The sequence below is a fragment of the Linepithema humile genome, chromosome 5 (genome assembly GCF_040581485.1).
Source record: "Linepithema humile isolate Giens D197 chromosome 5, Lhum_UNIL_v1.0, whole genome shotgun sequence".
NCBI lineage: Eukaryota > Metazoa > Arthropoda > Insecta > Hymenoptera > Formicidae > Linepithema > Linepithema humile.
In genome coordinates, this window is record NC_090132.1 from 4,472,773 (window position 1) to 4,490,318 (window position 17,546).

General features: G+C 39.2%; 2 protein-coding genes across 7 annotated transcripts; both read left to right on the top strand.

Annotated features, from left to right (window-relative positions):
- The first annotated feature begins 177 nt into the window (after window positions 1–177).
- tty (tweety) lies at window positions 178–13,205 on the top strand. 6 transcript variants are annotated; one of them, XM_067355771.1, is made up of 9 exons: window positions 178–307; window positions 7,730–7,942; window positions 9,831–10,103; window positions 10,399–10,733; window positions 10,905–11,336; window positions 11,445–11,546; window positions 11,754–11,993; window positions 12,544–12,740; window positions 12,892–13,205. In XM_067355771.1, the coding sequence occupies exons 2-8, from the start codon at window positions 7,805–7,807 to the stop codon at window positions 12,716–12,718; spliced, it is 1,695 nt and encodes a 564-aa protein (XP_067211872.1). In that variant the 5' UTR covers window positions 178–307; window positions 7,730–7,804; the 3' UTR covers window positions 12,719–12,740; window positions 12,892–13,205. The 6 variants fall into 6 exon arrangements, with proteins under 6 accessions (XP_067211872.1, XP_067211876.1, XP_067211875.1 ...); XM_067355775.1 differs by lacking the exon at window positions 178–307 and adding an exon at window positions 387–619 and having other exon boundaries at window positions 11,757–11,846; XM_067355774.1 differs by lacking the exon at window positions 178–307 and adding an exon at window positions 388–619 and having other exon boundaries at window positions 11,754–11,846.
- On the top strand, window positions 13,134–17,488 carry LOC137000085 (uncharacterized). The gene has a single exon (XM_067355782.1). The coding sequence runs from the start codon at window positions 13,134–13,136 to the stop codon at window positions 13,389–13,391; it is 258 nt and encodes an 85-aa protein (XP_067211883.1). The 3' UTR covers window positions 13,392–17,488.
- Window positions 17,489–17,546: the final 58 nt, after the last annotated feature.

Genomic DNA, 17,546 nt, shown 5'->3' on the forward strand with positions numbered 1-17,546 from the left:
AACTCTTTTTGTAAGTATTTCTTGAGCGAACAATTAAAAGATAAACATTCCTAGCATTCCTGACATTTTCCTAACGAGTATAATTCTTGAATAATTTTAATAGAATTTTAATTTTAGGTTTAATTATGCTAACATTGCAAGCTGCGATAGGATTGCTGTTCTCTTTTGTTGGAAGAAAACCACTTCAGTTTGATTCTAGAGTCTGTTATTAAAATAAAGATCGCCAGCTGCGAGACAGTTGAAAGGAGCATAGTAAATGAATTCGGCTCGTTTGTGCACTACTTCACACACACACACGCACACAAAGGTATTCATTTATTTCATTTGCAAATTCTGCATTTTGTTCTTTTTTTGTTCTCCTCGTCCGTTCAAAGCCTAAGCACGCATCTATCTCGTTTGAAATGCAAAGAAAGTTCAGCTGGAAAAGCTACGGCTTGGCGTAAAGCCTTCGCGGAATTGCGCGCGAGCGATATGACGCGATTGGTTGCGACGTCGCCCCACCTCGTCGCTGATCAGTCGGGCTCAGTCGGTCTCGGACCTTCGTCGAGTGCGTGTTGCGTATTGTTACTCGTGCCTGCGTACGCGAGCGTACGGATTTTGTCACTGAAAAAAAATCGAGGTAAGAACTGCCATTAATTTTATTGCATCACTCGTGCGCAATCTTGCCGCCGCGAAACGATAATCCCGATACCACGAGGCTCCTCGTCGTCGCGCATCTCGTTGAAGGACTCGCCGTCGCGCTTCTGTCACGCGAGGCATCGCCGGTGAGACATGGTCTCGGACTCGCCCCTAATGATATATATACCGTCGCAATGTGTTCAGCGTAATCGCGGTGCGTTTTTCTCGGACAACGCAACAAAGAAGGCGGCGCTACTCCGGCCGCGAGATAAGCCAGAATGCGGGAGAGCGAGACGAACGATGTGTATGCACGGAGAAAGAAAGGGAAAGAGCGAGGAAGGTGGAAGGAAATAGAGGAGCCTGATGGCGCTCACAGTCGCCTTCGTGTGTACTCTCGGGGATCGATATACGGTACACACCCGGAGCGACGATGTGTGGGTGCAAGAATACATTACGCGAGCTCCTCGTGAACGCTGCTGCGTATGTATGTGTGTGTGTGCGTGTGTATGAGAACGTGAGAAAGAGAGCGCGAGGGAGTGACAGGGGTAGGGAGAGCAAGGGACCGTTGGATAGAGTGCATTGGTCTGGATTTCGTTACAGGCCCCCAGAATCAAAGAGATCCTACCAGATGTTGTGCGAAGCGAGGCTCGAGAGAAGCGCGTAAAAACGGCCGGGCGACTCGCAAAGTCATTTCGGAGCCGGCTAAGAGCAGGCCGAAAATCGTCTTTTTTTTTCCCCACGCGAGGAAAGCTTTGTCGCGCGCGCGAAATACCGGACGCGGATACCGTATTTCTACGGTCGGATGGTATCGACCCATTTTCGACGGACCCATTTTCCTCGCGCATGCAAAACGCAAGACGACGAGGAACGTCGTCGTCGTCGGCGTCGGCGTCGTCGCGCGACGCGACGCGACGCGACGCGGCGCGATGACGAGCGTGAAGCGGCGATATGATCGAAGGGTGGCGGACGTTTACGGAGCAGGCCACCACGATTACGACAGGTCGATGACTTTTTATATGCGATAGCGTGCGCCGACCAGGCCCGCGGAATCGCAAACATCGGGTTTAGGACTGCATCTCGTTTCGGCGAAAAATTTCGTCAATCGGCAAATATCGCGCGCCCACTCGTCGAACTCTAACTGCGAGCTGTGAAAATATTATTAGAGACGCGTGGCGGGTTGTTATTTTTCTGAAAAACGTAGAGTAATAAAATATTAGGATAATCGTCAGACTAAACATTTCTTCTGTTAAACATACTGAATGATATATTAAAAAATTATTTGTAATACAATATTCAATAAAAATCACAATTTCGTATATTTTGGCGACTTGAAAAATTTATATATCTCAAAATAATCGTTCGAATATTTTGCGACGCAAATTTTCTAGAACATAATTTTTTATTCGTTAAAACTGATCTCTAGAAAATTTCAAAGAAAATACGATACTAGCGGAATAAAAACACTGTACATTATGAACGATGAACATAAAATACGGCTGAGTCTAGAAAAATGTGTGTATGAAACATTAGAAAGACGGTTCTTTAAATATTTCAACGTAACAAGCGTAGCGCGCGATAGACGAAACGAGGAAGGAAAAATAAAAGCGTCGAAGAGTCCGAAAAGAATGTATGACGTGAACATACATACAGTTTTTTTTTTCGTTTTATATTTATATGTCTGTTCTCCTTAGTTCTGCTGTTTTACATTTTGCTACACTTTGCTACATTTTGATGCTATCTTTTTCCTTCCCGCTTCTCAGGTCGTTACGTAGATTTCTCTGAATGCATAAGAATGTAGAGAAGTGTATCTCTAAAAGAAACATTTCATATTCCTTTTTCGTGTCTCTTCAAAATGCGATTACATACTTTCTCGCCTCTTTTCTTCTTTAAAGTCTTATGACGATTAGATTTCAAATTCCGAAAGTGTAAAAAAGAATATTAAATTAAGACGAGAAAAATTTCTTGCTTTATTTTTGATGTTGATATGACTGTAAAAATTAATTAAAAGATATGAAATTAACTAATTTATTTAATTTAACTGAAAAATAACGGTCTTTATTGTATTAATATTAGAAATTGTAGAATTCCATGCTGCTCTCAGAAATCTTAGTCAATTTTAAACATTAATAAGGAAAGCAAAATAACATTCGTGATCTTCGAACTATGCTCGAGGGAATATGTAGAATGAGCCTTGACTTGTCTCATTATCGCTCAATATATATTCTATGATTTTCTAATATTAGAAGATACAAACAACAGCTTATTCTCTGAGAGTCGCGTAGACTCTATCGCAGAGAATTTCAAGAATTTCAAAAATCTCGTTATCAGTCGCTCTTAACATTTGTCGTCACTTAAGATGAATACGTGATTAATTTGAAATTGCTGACGAAGGCGGAATTCGTTACATTTTGTGATCGCACTTTGAACGTGACGAAAATCGGGACGGAAAACACGTGATAGAAACGCCTCGCGTTGACGGATTAATCTTTCTAGTGAAACGAGACTGTGTATTCGTCTTGACTGCCGAAGTCTCTGTCGGAGTCATCGTACGGCTTTACACAGGCGACGTTATAGTCATGTTATAGTGGTGTTATAGTCGATCGATCGCAGCGGTTGCATGTTACGATACCAACCGGCTGTGTGAGATCGGTCGATGACTTTTTACGACGGCGCGCGCGATTCGCAATTCGTGATACGCTCGAGTCGGCAGCAGCCAGTTGGTTATCGTTTTAACGTCAAAATTTAGTTGCTGCTTCCTTTCTACGTCAAAACGTCGTATTGTATTTAGGGTAGACTGAGGCAGGTGCAAAAATAAGAGTTCCGCTTGATAAATCTACTATTTATAAATTCAGCATAAATTCTCACAAAAATACGTTGAAATTTGCAAGATTTTAAATAGTCTGCGAAATAATAATCTGCTTTTATTGTTTATTTAAGTCAGAACTCTTAGCTGTTTACGACGGTTCCAATCTATTAAATTTATTAATACGAATTAATCAATTTATGAATAATCGTCTCGCATATAAGACATATATTTCCTAAATGGAAAAATAACGCATCTCGCTAAAAGTTTGCTAATAAATTAAGCGATAATAAAGACAGTATTTCTCTTTAGACGTAGAAAACTTAATAGTTTCTTCTTGCTCGCTTTAGAACTTCAAAAATTCGTTTTCTGAAAAGTTAGTCTTTTGTAACAAAGCAGGTTTTATCCTTCACTCGATATTGCCGGAAAGAGCCATAAGCATCGTTCGCGTTATATGCACATTTTACATTATATGCATTTAAAACGAAGCAGTAATTCGAGCGAAGGGGAAAAGAATAAAAATGCAGAAAAAGTACGGAAAGTAATACAAAAAGTACACACGATGCGGCTGGACCTATAATAGTAAATTTAGTTCGCTTCTTCATTCTAAAGTTAGTCTTAAACCTAAACTCAGTAACTTGGTATTCCGTTTTTTTTTTTTTTTTTTATAGTCTGAGCTCATTTTTCTTAACGACATGCTTTTAAGTGCTTTAGATTGCTGCAAATTAGATTCATGTAGCTATTAAAATATATTACCATAATTATCGCTCTTTATGTAAATATTCTTTATCTTTTAATGTTATTCAAATAAGTATAAAGAAGTAAAGTAGGTGTTACAACAAAGAGATGTAATAGATTCCGATACAAATTTAAAGTTAGGACATTTTACAAATATCTTAACTTATCTATTACAAATTTTGTAGAACTTTTTTAACGAAGATGATTTAATGCATATTTCTATTTTGGTTTTTTTCTTTATTTTATTCGAATTTTTCGTTAAACTTAACTTCCGCAAGTTGTTAACGGTTAATTATAATTTTAATTAAACTTCTTAGTTATGAAACTATGATATTAACCTTTCGAGTTAATGACTCTATAAATTCGTATGTTGGAAACTATTCATACTAAGTTAGGATTAGTTACGTTCAATTAATTACGTGTAATTAAGTATCAGACAGCTAATTAAATTTAAAAGAACTTGGGCGCTTGTGCTGTTTATCCAGCTTATCAAGCTTTTGGGGATGAAATTAAATAAATGCATTTCGTGCTTGAAAACGAAAAGGAATAGCACACGTCACTGCATGTTGTTAAAATGGCCAGGACTAAAAGAACGATGATATAAGCCAGCGTGACAGCACAGGTGGATGGTCTCATACTAATGTCAGCTAATAAACTTCATTTAAAACCGTGACACGATTGGCGGTGACTTTATTTGTCACTCGTATAGCGAGAAAGGTATGCGACGAGTTGATAAGATCCACACGCATATTCTATTCTATCTCCATTGCGGGATGCATAATATTGTTTCTTCTGGTACATGCAACGATAAGATAGTTGTTTTTATCGAACAAATAGCCGCTTACGCTTGATGTAAATGCGTAATAAAAAATATCCATCGAATATTATTTGCAATAAACTCGTCAGCGAGTGACGCAATTGATTTTTGTATAATTTAGGATAATAACGATAATAATTCATTTGCATTATCGATTCGACGAACAGCGCTTCAGTGTTTTATTATATTATATAATGAATCACAGATAATAAAATATGAAGTATTTTTCAACTAATTTTTAACGTTTACGAAAATTAACGTTTTCTTATTTTTACCGTTATTAGTAATTTAAATGATTGAAAGCGATAATAAAAATTATTTTTTTCGAATTTTTACTCGAGATATTTATCGCGAGATATTAAATAGTTGCAATGAATAAAGAAGATCGATTACGATTATTTTGCATTTGCAAATATTTAAATTTACATATTGCGTGATACGAATCATAAAATTCACTATTTCAATATTTGCCTTCAGTCATTTAATTCAGTTCTCGCAGAAATCAGGAAGCGAATATTTTCTTTGCGTCCCTGAGAAATATGGAGACTTTTTATCGGATTGTATATGTTACGGAATAAGGAAACGTTTGTAACATTATAAGCCGTTGTTGAAATCAAAGAACACGTATTACTGTGGGTTTCCTCTCTCCGGTTCGAATGTATCGAGTATATTGAAGTGCTTTGTGCGGTGGCGATGTACGCTTCAAGGATGGAATGGAATCAGAAAAGTAGGTTAATAAACCGTACGTGTACGTTGCACTTTATCGATCCGCGATATATTTATTACACAGATAGGTATTTGTTGCTCGCGCTGGCGTAAGGAGCTTAATATAGAATGTGGTGCATATAAAACGTTGTTAATTGACTGAGATCGTTATATCACGTATTTATATGCTGTAATACCTAAACATGTTGATATAGTAAATTAATTTTCATTACATCATTAGAGGAGAATCCCGTCGAGATTTAATTTTCCTCGAGCGCAATTGTTTTATTTAATCAACCGAAATTGGACGCATTCGACATTTCCGATGTTAAATTATCAACAAACTTTGATGCGAGAAATGTAGAGCATATCCTCTTTATAGACATTTTATGTCAATCGTAAATTTAACGATCTTTTCTATAAAAGAAACTTTTAGTTTTTTATTATTAAATTTGTGAAACATTATAGTGCAATTTTTATTTCTATAGAAATATATATTCTAGTTGTGTACTTTAATGTTAATACTTATCATATTTTTTTTTTTTTTTTTTTTTTAAGTTACACTTTATTATATCTTTTTTGTTGTAATATCAATCCCAACGTTATTCTCTTAATTTGGTGTAAGCATAGGATTAAAACGAACTGCGCGTTTCAATTGCCTAGATTCTTCAAAAGTTTTAACGATGAGATAATGTGGCCATTGCGCCCATTAAACCTATTTCAGTCGATTTGATACTAAAAAGCATCTCGGAAATCCTTTCGGCGCGTTTTAGTGATGTCAATGAAGCGAGAGAGATGGAGAGCTAGCTGGCACAGACTTCATTAATTAAGCGCGCGTTGATTTCACTACGGAAGAGTTGAATCACTACGGTAAAACGTTTTGCGACACTGAGTGACGTCGGCGTATTTAGTCAAGATTGAATTGTAACTCACAATGGATGAGCGCATGAGAAATCACAATATGCAGATAGAGCGATAATCGCATTAAAGCTACCGATGAGTCTTTTTGGAAAATTGCATATTTAATCAGCGAGTAATTCTCTTTAATAAACTACTGAAATATTGAGAGAAATTGATTCGTGGAAAAAATAAACGCGAATTGATTTTATTTTAATTTAATTTCCTAGTTTAATTGCTAAAATTCGATCATCTGAAAAATTAATATTTGAATACTCTCTTTTAATTGTATAAAAAAATCGAAATTTGTATTAAATAAACACGAATTACAGTAAATATATAAAATGTAGTTTTTTTCTATTGGAACATTGAGTTGATGATATATTTGTTAAAAGAAGATAAGTGTAGCATAAAATTTTTACATGCCTTTGAGAGAGAGAAAAAGTTTATTTATTTAAATTTATTATAATATTAAATAGTCTATTTTTCTTTGTTTTCGATATTTATGTGCGGAGAAAGTTTTATAGCCGCGAACCATAAGAGAAATTATAAGTTTAAATATGACCACTATGTGAAAAACATGGTAAAAATTTTTATATAATTTCTTCGTAGAAAAGAACAAACTAATTAGAGTTATGTTTTGAACCTGCATTCTATTGCAGTGCACAACTAAAAGTTTGCGCTACATAATTATGTTTAATAAATGCTTAATACGTTTTATATCAAAGAGAAACGAATAATTGCATAATCCATAGTGTTTTTTTGACGTTATATGATTAATTATACGATTGGCAGTATTATACGTATAAGATTATTATTGCTAACATTATAGTAACAATTCCTATAAAAATGAGTCTTCTCACTATAATTATAGTCCCATGCAATTCCAAATATCGCATGCTTTTATCTCAATGCAAATATTGAACAAAAGTTCAGGTAAATGAATCGTGGAACTAATTAATTGCGTAAATATCAGACTTCAAAATATTTGCATTTATATAAATTCTCGTTTAATTGACCGCAGCAAAATTCGAACCCGATTTATTTACAGTGTCGAATTTATATCAAATTATTTGTATCAAATTCAATACAACATTCGCACCTCGGATAATTGTTGAAAGTGCTAATTGATGATTATTTTCTGATTGCAGCGCTCGCGCGTAGCATGTCTTGACGAGTAGGAGAGACGCTTCAACAGAGTTTTCGGCAGATAAGGGTTCTCCAAAATGGCGGGTGGTCAACAGCTTCCGGAACAGTACACGGTACCACAGTACGCGAGGATCTTCCACAGTCTGCCGCATCTGAACGTCTCTCTACATTCGGTCAATAATACCTTCAATCCCCACTCCGAAATCTATTTGGAGGTAGGTCGTTCGGGTAAAATTCGTCGATTTGATCTTCTTGCCCAATTATTGGAATCTTTCCCGGAGCTCGTTCTTCATCCCCCCGTTTCGTCTACCCGCTCGAATCGCCATCGCGGGCAAATCGATCTCCTTGATTTAAAACAAAGTGCGTCCGATTAATCGGCCGTGCGCGGCTCAAGCCTTTAACCCTCGCGCGGATCGATAAGCGAATTGCTCGGCAAAAGAATCTGGATTTCAAGCGACCCCGTGAGTTGCCAGAGAGTTTCAAGATAAATATTTTATTCGTACCGGTATGTGTACTTTGTTTCAAACGTCCCCGTGAGAACATCGGCATGCTCGATTTATTTTCAATCCGGACCGGATGACGATTTCAGGAACATGTAATTGATGTAAATATTGGAGGTACAAAATCGTTCTTACATACTCCAAATATTTATGATATCGAATTTCGTGACGCAAATTCTCGATCTTCGATTTTTACGGCGCTTTGTAATCTGCGTTTGTCGCGTTTTGCATTTTGTGTTTAAGTTCCAATATGAATATTGCATAAGGGGGGACATCAGTGCATTAATTAAGCACCTCGTTCGAATAATACGCGCTAATTCCTACCAATACCCCGATCTTGTACGTCAGAATTCTGCGGTCGGCTGTTTCGCGAGATATCCTCTTAGCGACCACGGGCACCGAGGAGCACTTTAGATTATCGTTTCGGTCAGACGTACGTAGATCCCGATGGCAAGTGCTGATTCGAATCGATACACACGGCGTGAAAATTCAGGAAGCGAGCATCTGGAGACGAAAACAGACCGGCGAAGAGAAACCGTGCACCCGCGAATCGTCCTTTTGCGGCGCGCAAAACCGAGAGAAGAAGAGGAAGAAAAGAAAAGAAACAATTCACGTGTTCACGGAAAGCAGCGGGACGCGGGACGTGCCGTAGCACGCGGCGAGGACACAAAAAAAAAAAAGAAGAAGAGTGAAAGAAAGGGAAAAAAAAAGAGAACAAGAAGCCGGCGAAAGAAAAAAAGAATACCAGAACACGACGAGCGGGCAGGTGGATGCCGCGAGCGTGAGCGCGCAAGAATCCGGGCCGTGTGTAACTGGAAAGCACAATGCCTGGGAAAGCTCAAACAATGCACAAAAGGCTTTTCGCATAATGCGCCCCGGGGCAACTCGCGAGCGGGTCTTCAACGCACTCGGGAACGTCGGACCGCGGATATCCCCTTTCCGCCCCGTCGCCCTTCCCGTCGTCAGCCAGTGTCTCGCTCCCGTCTTTCTCGCCCGCTTGCCTCAACGAAGTCGAAGTGGGCGAGCTCTCGGACGACGAGGACTGCGCGAAACTTGGTCCCGCCGCGCGCTTTTCGTCACGCATATGATCTCGCGGGGTGAACCGGCGGAGTTGAGACCGCCGAGAAATAAGATAAAAGCCCCTTGTCGGAGTAGGAAGAGGAAGATGGGATACGGTAAAAGTTACGAGGCGGCCCGTAAGAGTTCGCGTATTACAGAGTAAATATACGTAATGCGTCTGCGATAACGTTTCAACGCGGCCCTCGGCGTTACGCGCACTATTCGCCATCGGCATCTTACGAGGCAATGGCAGCGAGAAGATCCTGGCAAGATTCCAATTTTTCGACGCTGTTTGTTTAGGCGGTGCGCTCGTAATTGAAAGCTTCTTGCTTGATTAAATTTCAAACAAGCCTTTATTTTCAGAAAAGGATCACTTCGCTAAAGAGGGGGCTAACAATTCATTATTAACGAAATTTGTAGAAGAGCGCGTCCTTACGTTTAAAACATAATAATGGGGGGATTTTTTTTTTTTTTTTACAAAAATATATGCGAAGTTATACGAAGGTAGGAATAAAAGGATCATGGCTGGGTGTAATTTTTGCAGAGCCTTGGAATACTGGGAAGTATTCCTGCAGCTTGGTTGATCTTAACGTTGCTGGTGTTGTTGGTTTATTTGGTAACAAGATGTTGCGACCGGAGGCCGCGCCCCAAGAAGTCGATAACCGCGCTGAAGTGTTCACTGGCCGTCCTGGCGTTGCTCTGCAGCGGTGCGGTCGCCGTCGGTCTTTATGGCAACGACGACGTGCACAACGGCTTGGTGCAACTTGTGGCAGCGGCGAAAAACGTCGACGGGATTCTCATGGGCGTCAGAAATCAGGTATTTCTTATGTCTATGAAACTAGCGCCGTCATCGTAAAAAATTTAAATGGAATTTGTTTCAAAATTTAGTTAAAACCCTTTAGATATTAGTTTAGTGCTCAATTTTAGCGCTCCGACAATTTTGTTTATCATAATGTCGTAATAAAAGATCTTGATGCAAAAAATGTGGATGCCAAATACAACAATGTGCTTGTGCGAGAACAAAAAAAGAGATAAATTTGCGAATAATTATGAATTTTCTATTTTTCAACAATACAATACTATCTGTGTGTCGTTTCTATACTTCTCTGCAGACCGATACCATAGAAGTGACTTTGAAGAAAAAAGTGCAGCCGCAGCTGACTGCCCTCGGAGACGAATTCGACGCTCCGGTCAGCAATAAGACTGTATTAGGCTGGCTGTTGGTGGCATTAAACGGCATGAAACAGAACACGAGCATCGCTGTAAATCGGAGTTTCGAGATTCGAAAGCCTCTGAGCGGCATCAGTCTCGCCGGCGCTATCGGGATGGGCGAGAAGATCGAACAGCTGCGATGGCCCATCACTATGGCGGTCCTGAGCGCTCTACTCGTGCTGTGCGTCGTCCTGGTGGTTGGTGTCGCACGACACTCCAGATGCGTTCTTATAACGTACGTTTCTTTGAAAATGAAAGTGAATCCTTCGATTGTACTCTCTCGGACGGTTCTGCATTTCTATTGAAAACTCTGACAAAATTGAAGAAATAGAAATTCGTCTTTTGCGAGCGTCGTAATTACGGCGGAAGTCGCAACGAAATCATTCTGACAGAAATTTCCTTTCAGATTCTCCGTATTCGGCTTGTTTGCGGTAATCGTCTCTTGGCTCATGGCGTCCTTATACCTGGCCACTTCCGTAGCTCTAGGTGATCTCTGCGTATCGCCCGACGGCTATTTAAGCAGAGCCGTACCGTCGACCCTAGCCTCCGAGGTGCTCTCGTACTACACGCATTGCGAGAACACGCGCAGCAATCCGTTCACGCAGAGATTGCGGGACGGGCAGCGCGCGGTGAGCAACATGAGGCAAAATTTTAACGTCGTGTCGAAATTAGCAGTGGACCTGTTCAAAGACCAGCAACTCCAACCGAAACTCAGCAGTCTGTCCACGGATGTTAACAATATTGACAGACTCTTGTCGGGTTTGGCCACGTTATTGGACTGTAAGCCGCTGCACAAGCAATACGTTCACGCCGCTAAGAGTTTGTGCCACTTGGGATTGTAAGTTGATACACTTTGTGTTTAACCTCATGACTCTCTATTCAATTGAAGTAACTTTACGCGCAGTGTGACATTCCATTTCTAATATTATTTCGTGATGCGTTTTAGATACGGATTGACTTTCATGCTACTGGCTAGTTTAGCCGCAGGTCTCTTGTTCACTGTACTGGTTTGGGTAGATTCTCATACATGGATATACATACGAAAACGGTAAGCGCATCGGTGTTTGTACGATTTATCCGAGATTCAAACCAGATTTTATTTTTATATTATATTTGACAATAAGAAAAATTTGTTTAATTCTAGTTAATATTTTTCGTACTTGAGCAGGCACCGTGAAAGCATTTATATTCCCTTTGGGAAAAACTCTATGGTACCTGCTGAAAGTGAAACATCACCGGGAATAATTTGTTTCAGAAGGGATTATCATCAAGTTGACGAGCAAGATCCTTACCTACCACCATCGGCGGCCTCGCAGGCAATTGCAGCGCGGACCCTTCGAGGCCAAGGGTCGTACCCGCCTACAGCCCCTACGCTTAATTCGAATGCTCTTGGCACTCATAATACGATTAAGCAGCCTCTCTTGCTAACGCCGCCCCCACCGTCCTACGCTACTGCGACTGCTCGAGCACGTCAACTGCACGAGAGCATGCTAAAGTTTGTGCATGAAGTTTTCAGTTTTATTCTTCTTAATTTAGCTACATTGAATTGAAGGAATCGATTAATAACATCGCGTTCAAATGCCGTGTTAGATTCAGTGCAGTTTTCTCCTTTGAATGTTGCTTTAATCATATAGTTTTTTACCATCATCAAAACTAAAAGTTTACACTAGTATATGCTTTTTGACGGATATATTATATCAAATATGTAATTGCATCATATGAATAATTGTGCCAGTCTTGGTTTTATATTTGATGTTCTAATTATTTGAATCTTTCAGTGTTTTTTCTGCGACATAAATATTTCAAACCAAACTTCATATATTCTGTTTGAAAGTTCTTAGCAGTCTTGACATCGCTTTTACATTATTGTTAGGAAGATAGTATTAGCGCAATTTTGATTCTATCTTATCAATATAACATAATAGACGGTTTTGCAGACGTGATTAAACTTGAATCTATGTTTAGATAAGATACAATCGATACCGGTCAATGTGTAAAACAAAGATAATGCTGCAACTTGGTTTCTTCTTCCTCACCATTTACAGAGGTGGGGGTGTTAACGGGAGCGGAGGGGCCGGGGATCACAAATCATCTCAGCATAATCAGCAATCAACGGGTGGGCACCGAGCTGAGCACCGTTCTGGACTCGGAGATCAACCTGGCCAGTACGCGACTCTGAGCAAGCAGTGCAAGACTCTGGAATCTAGTGACTTTTACTGAGGGCACGCCCCCGCAGGGCCCGGTAAAATACTTTGAAACTGCTTGTAACAATAATAATACATTTAATTTGCATTTCTGATGATTTAAAACAACTTAAATTTCATTACATTCTCCCTTTTCGTTATTTTTGTGACTCTTTGAAGTAATTACTATATTTTATTTCATTATTGTAGGTAGAGAACCACCTTGGACGCCGAGCGTGGCGTCCTTCACCGGTACCCTGTCTCACAATTCGCATGGACCCGCGCATCTCGCCACTTTCCAAGATTCCCGGAAGACGCAAACGCTGGATCCGAAGAATCTGGCCAGTCTGAAGCGGGGCCCCACCCCGGCCTGGAATCAAAATCGACCGCTGCCGCCGAATCCGGCGAGTCAGCAGCCGACGTGGGAATTCGAGTCGCGCTCGCAGACCAACATGAATCAGTTTAGATCGTTAGTGCGAAACAAGGCACCTAACATTCGCATTCAGGATCAGATGCAGGATCAGGTCAGAACTTTAGACAGAAATTTCTCGCGTAGTCAGTTTAACGGCGCCGCCCCGCCGAACAGCACGGTGCCGAATATGTACGGTACGTATAATCGGGCGCAGGGCAGGCAGGAGAAACCGACGGTGGCTACGCTGAGTCAGGTACAGGGTAGTGATCCTAATCTGTATGCTGTAACGGAACTCTAATCACAGAAGCCGTAGACGGGATGCGATATTAAATCGATCAGTCGCGAGTATTCGCAGAGTAAAAATGTCATCCTTTTTACCTAAAAGAGTTTCGTCTTCATAAAGAAGTTTAAATCGTGCGATACGGAGTTCCTATAAAACAAAGAGAATAATGGCAAACTGATTTCGGGGGATCTGCGATAAAAAGTGAGAGAAATATGAGGGGGCGAAAAAGTTTTAGAGAACTAGCAAACCTAGCAAAACCTAGGAACCTTGTGCGAGGCATACTTTATATCCGAGATTTTGTACTTGTATATCATGTACAGTGATTGTGGTACGTCCTTCTACGTTATCTTTTCCCCTTATTACCGCGTTCTTGATCGGATCGCGCGTGTGGTATCCAGGAATAGGCGGAATGCATACTTAAAGCGGCAACGTACGTATTTATCGCTTGTTGATTGATCAAATGGGAAGCTGCACAAATGAATAAGCACAAAAAATCTTGACACCAAGTTTTACATTGACATCGTTTACAGAGATGTTACTCGTTCGTTCATTCTAAATTGGACGTTAATTTTGCACAATGCAAGTATTGCGCAAATAGACGCGAGAGTGGCGGTGACAACGTTCCCTTTTTTTTTTTTTTTTTTTTTAATTTGTTACATGCTTCTTTGAGAATTGGAAACATCTAACAGATTGAAAAAGATGTGGGTGCGGCTGACTGCCGAATTGCCACTCCCTCGGAGATCTTATGGACGCATCCCGGGACACCAGCGATCAAACGTGTACTGGAGAAAATGAAAGAGATTTTATTGTTTGAAATTGAGTTTCAGGACTCTTGAAGGATAGAAAAGGGTGCAATTAGTTCACCAGTTAAACCAAGCGTAGTACGCCATTTGTTTGTTCGTTTGCGGCGCGTGTAGATATGATACAGTAAAAACACTGCGTTTTATGCTGACACCGGTGTGTCTCCAATTCGTTATCAACTGCCCACTGCTCTCTCTCATAGCTATTCTTCTGGTGCCGGGATGTTCCGGAGGATCTCTCTTAACGAAGAGACAGAAAGACTGATAATTTTTTTTTCAGTTTTTATATGCAGAAAAAAGAAGGCTAAAAACGAGCACCTAATGTGACGATGAACAATGGGGGTATGTTGGAAGGGTACTTCCGCAGGCGGTACTAGTTGAAATACGACGTACTTTTTTTACCACGCCTTTAAAATACGACGTTTTTAGGGGCAGCGGAAAGGTGAATCTGTCGCAAAAGTTGAATCTTATTATACTCTGTAAGGATCGAGGATGAATTTTCTGCGGAATGCAGTCTTCCTGAAATAATTCTAAACATTAGAGATATACCGGGTATCCGGCGATTATTCGGCACTGAAAGCCGGTAATAAGTCAACGCAAGCATGAATCGATAATAATAAGATGTTTAATCTTACAATAAGATGTATTTGCATACGGATAAAAAAGCGGATTTTCTAAGGTTTTTAATATAACTGAATAATTCCGCTTCCAAGATGTAATCGCTGTTTCAAACGTGGACAAAGTTCGAGTGTCGAGGGGAGTAACTTTGTGCCTGAATAATAACCGAAAAGTATTGTTTACTTTGATATCCAATTTGCATTTCGTCTTGGCGCTTGTCACGGACGACGGATGCTTGGTGCGACAGTATCCGGTACATCTCTAACTGAAACTATCCGAAAATTTGTAAGGATTGATAGACTTTCAGCAGTTGCAAATGACTTTGTACTCGCATCCGCACATAATTCAGTAAGTCTGTATATAAACGATAACACTTAAGATTATCGAGTAAACGTGAAAGTGTGATAAATCGAATTTAGACGTTATAACGAATTCGAACGGAAGCATTTTGTCGTTTTTTGGTTAACGATTCGACTGCGGTTCCGATTGCGTAACAAGGAAAATCGTGCCATTCCAGGAACATTTGCATTTATCCTAACTACTTTCCAGAATTTCCTTAGGACTTGCGTTTAGTCGAATAATGATTAATATATAATCGCAATACACTGAGCATTAAAAAAGGAGCGTGACTAGCAAAAGGACTTGACCCAATGTAAATAATTGTAATATTTATTACAGAGCGATAACTCATAGATTAGCGTATAGTTTAGTTAAATGCTAATTTACGTTTCGATGGTAAATATTAAATATATGCACGCGGCCTGGTACGCCGCGTGCGCGTAATACGAGATGGACGAATATTGTTTTGTTCACTTTGAAAGCAGAGAAGCACCCTAGTCAGTATATAAAGTTGCGTACATTTCAATAACAAGTGAAGATCTCTTGCCAAATTCTTAACACGGCTCAATTTAAGAAAAGAAAAAAAAAAAGAAAAACGTAAAGAGGACTGCTCTTTTTTCTCAAATATTTGTATCGTATTAATACGTATGGAAGCTATATTAGTGCGTCATCGCCCCGATACATGTTCTAGATTTTAAGAGAAAAATTATGTATTAAGAAATTATGCAAACGTGATCCATCTTCAGTGTTTTAAAGGAAACATAAGTACAGATACGCGCTGTATTCATAATTACAGCTATTTGTTATATGTCATGTTTACTGTTTCTACTTTGCAACAAATGTTTGCTTTTCCATTTTTGTGCGATGTTAATTTGCAAGTCAAATTTTCTTTCTCTTAAAATTAACAAAAATATATTTTTTTGTTTTTCTTTTTATATCTTTTGTTAATGACTTCCGAAACACTGGAAGTGGATGTCTTCAGACAGTCGAAACAAAACATAATAATAGTAATTTTTATTCGTCGAAATTTTACAGTAAAGCAAACGGGATCAACATATAGTATTGTTCAGATTAAAAAAAACTGCATGATCATTTGCTAGTCTGTGGAAATTTAGGAATATTGTTCCGTGAGGAAATATTCGATCAATGCTCAATAATCCGAACGAAAGAGACTACACATAAAGAACCCGTTTAACATGTCTATTGAAGAGTAATCTAGAACAGAAAACCAAGTTCTTGATATATGAATTAATCTAGACGATTGATGAAACTTTTGATTCTAATTATTTGTAACAATTTTTAACGAGAAGCTCAGGCGTACACTTCACGAAACAGTTTGTTCAATGAATAAACACGGCAATTTAAGTTTTCCATAAGTTTTTCATACGATAAATATAATATGGTGTAAGAAAGCGAGAGCATCTGCGTTACAAACACGAGCAAAAGAGAAAGGCGGAATGAGAGACCGAGAGAATGTGTGCATATGCTACTATTACATATATGTGTGTGTGTGTGTGTGTGTGTGTGTGTGTGTGTGTGTGTGTGTGTGTGTGTGTGTATGTGTGTATGTATGCATGAGAGAGAGAGAACGGAAATTTATTATTTTCAAAGTATAGAAGTGATATAATGATACAACGTTCAAAAACTCATTTTGAATCAGTGCATTTTCTTGGCCTACGGCAATTTTTTTCATCGCAAAAAAAAATAGTTAATAAATGATGAAAATCAAAAAGACTTCGGAGAATCGGAATGCTATGACACATCGACAGGTACGAATACGCGACAAACAGGAACGGAAGACCTAAGCTTTTGTGCATCATTTAAGACTGATACTGGATATACCGAAGGATCCAGGGCTCTAAACGTTTCTCCGTATATTCGTATATTATATAAGTATGTAATCTTTTACACGTGTTCGGTATGGGATGCAGAGACAGGACGTTTTCGACGGTATCTTCTTTTTGATATTTTTCTCGATTTACATTGCGTTTGTATACTTCGCTATATATATTTACGAAAATATAGGTAATATATTCTATTTTTTGCGCACTTCTCTCTCACCGCGCGAAAGAGATTTATTTACAAAGTATGTAGAGGCTATTCCAGAATTTACGTAAGTAATATTCGATTTGCGTCTTTCTTTGTATGTGCGACTTTTGATGTAATATAAAGAGACTTGTCTCAGAAGTGTATAAGGAAGTGTAGAAGCAAGACAATGAAGAACGAACGAAGCTCGTTAATCGATACCACTTTTGTATATTACGATTGTGTCTAATTGCCATATTTCAGATTTAATTCCTCTTGTAACGGAACATGAATATTATAAAAAGAGAAATAAAAACCTAAGATCCACAACAGTCGCATTATATCACGATAAAAAAAATGGATGAATAGTAAGTATGGCGCAAAGGAT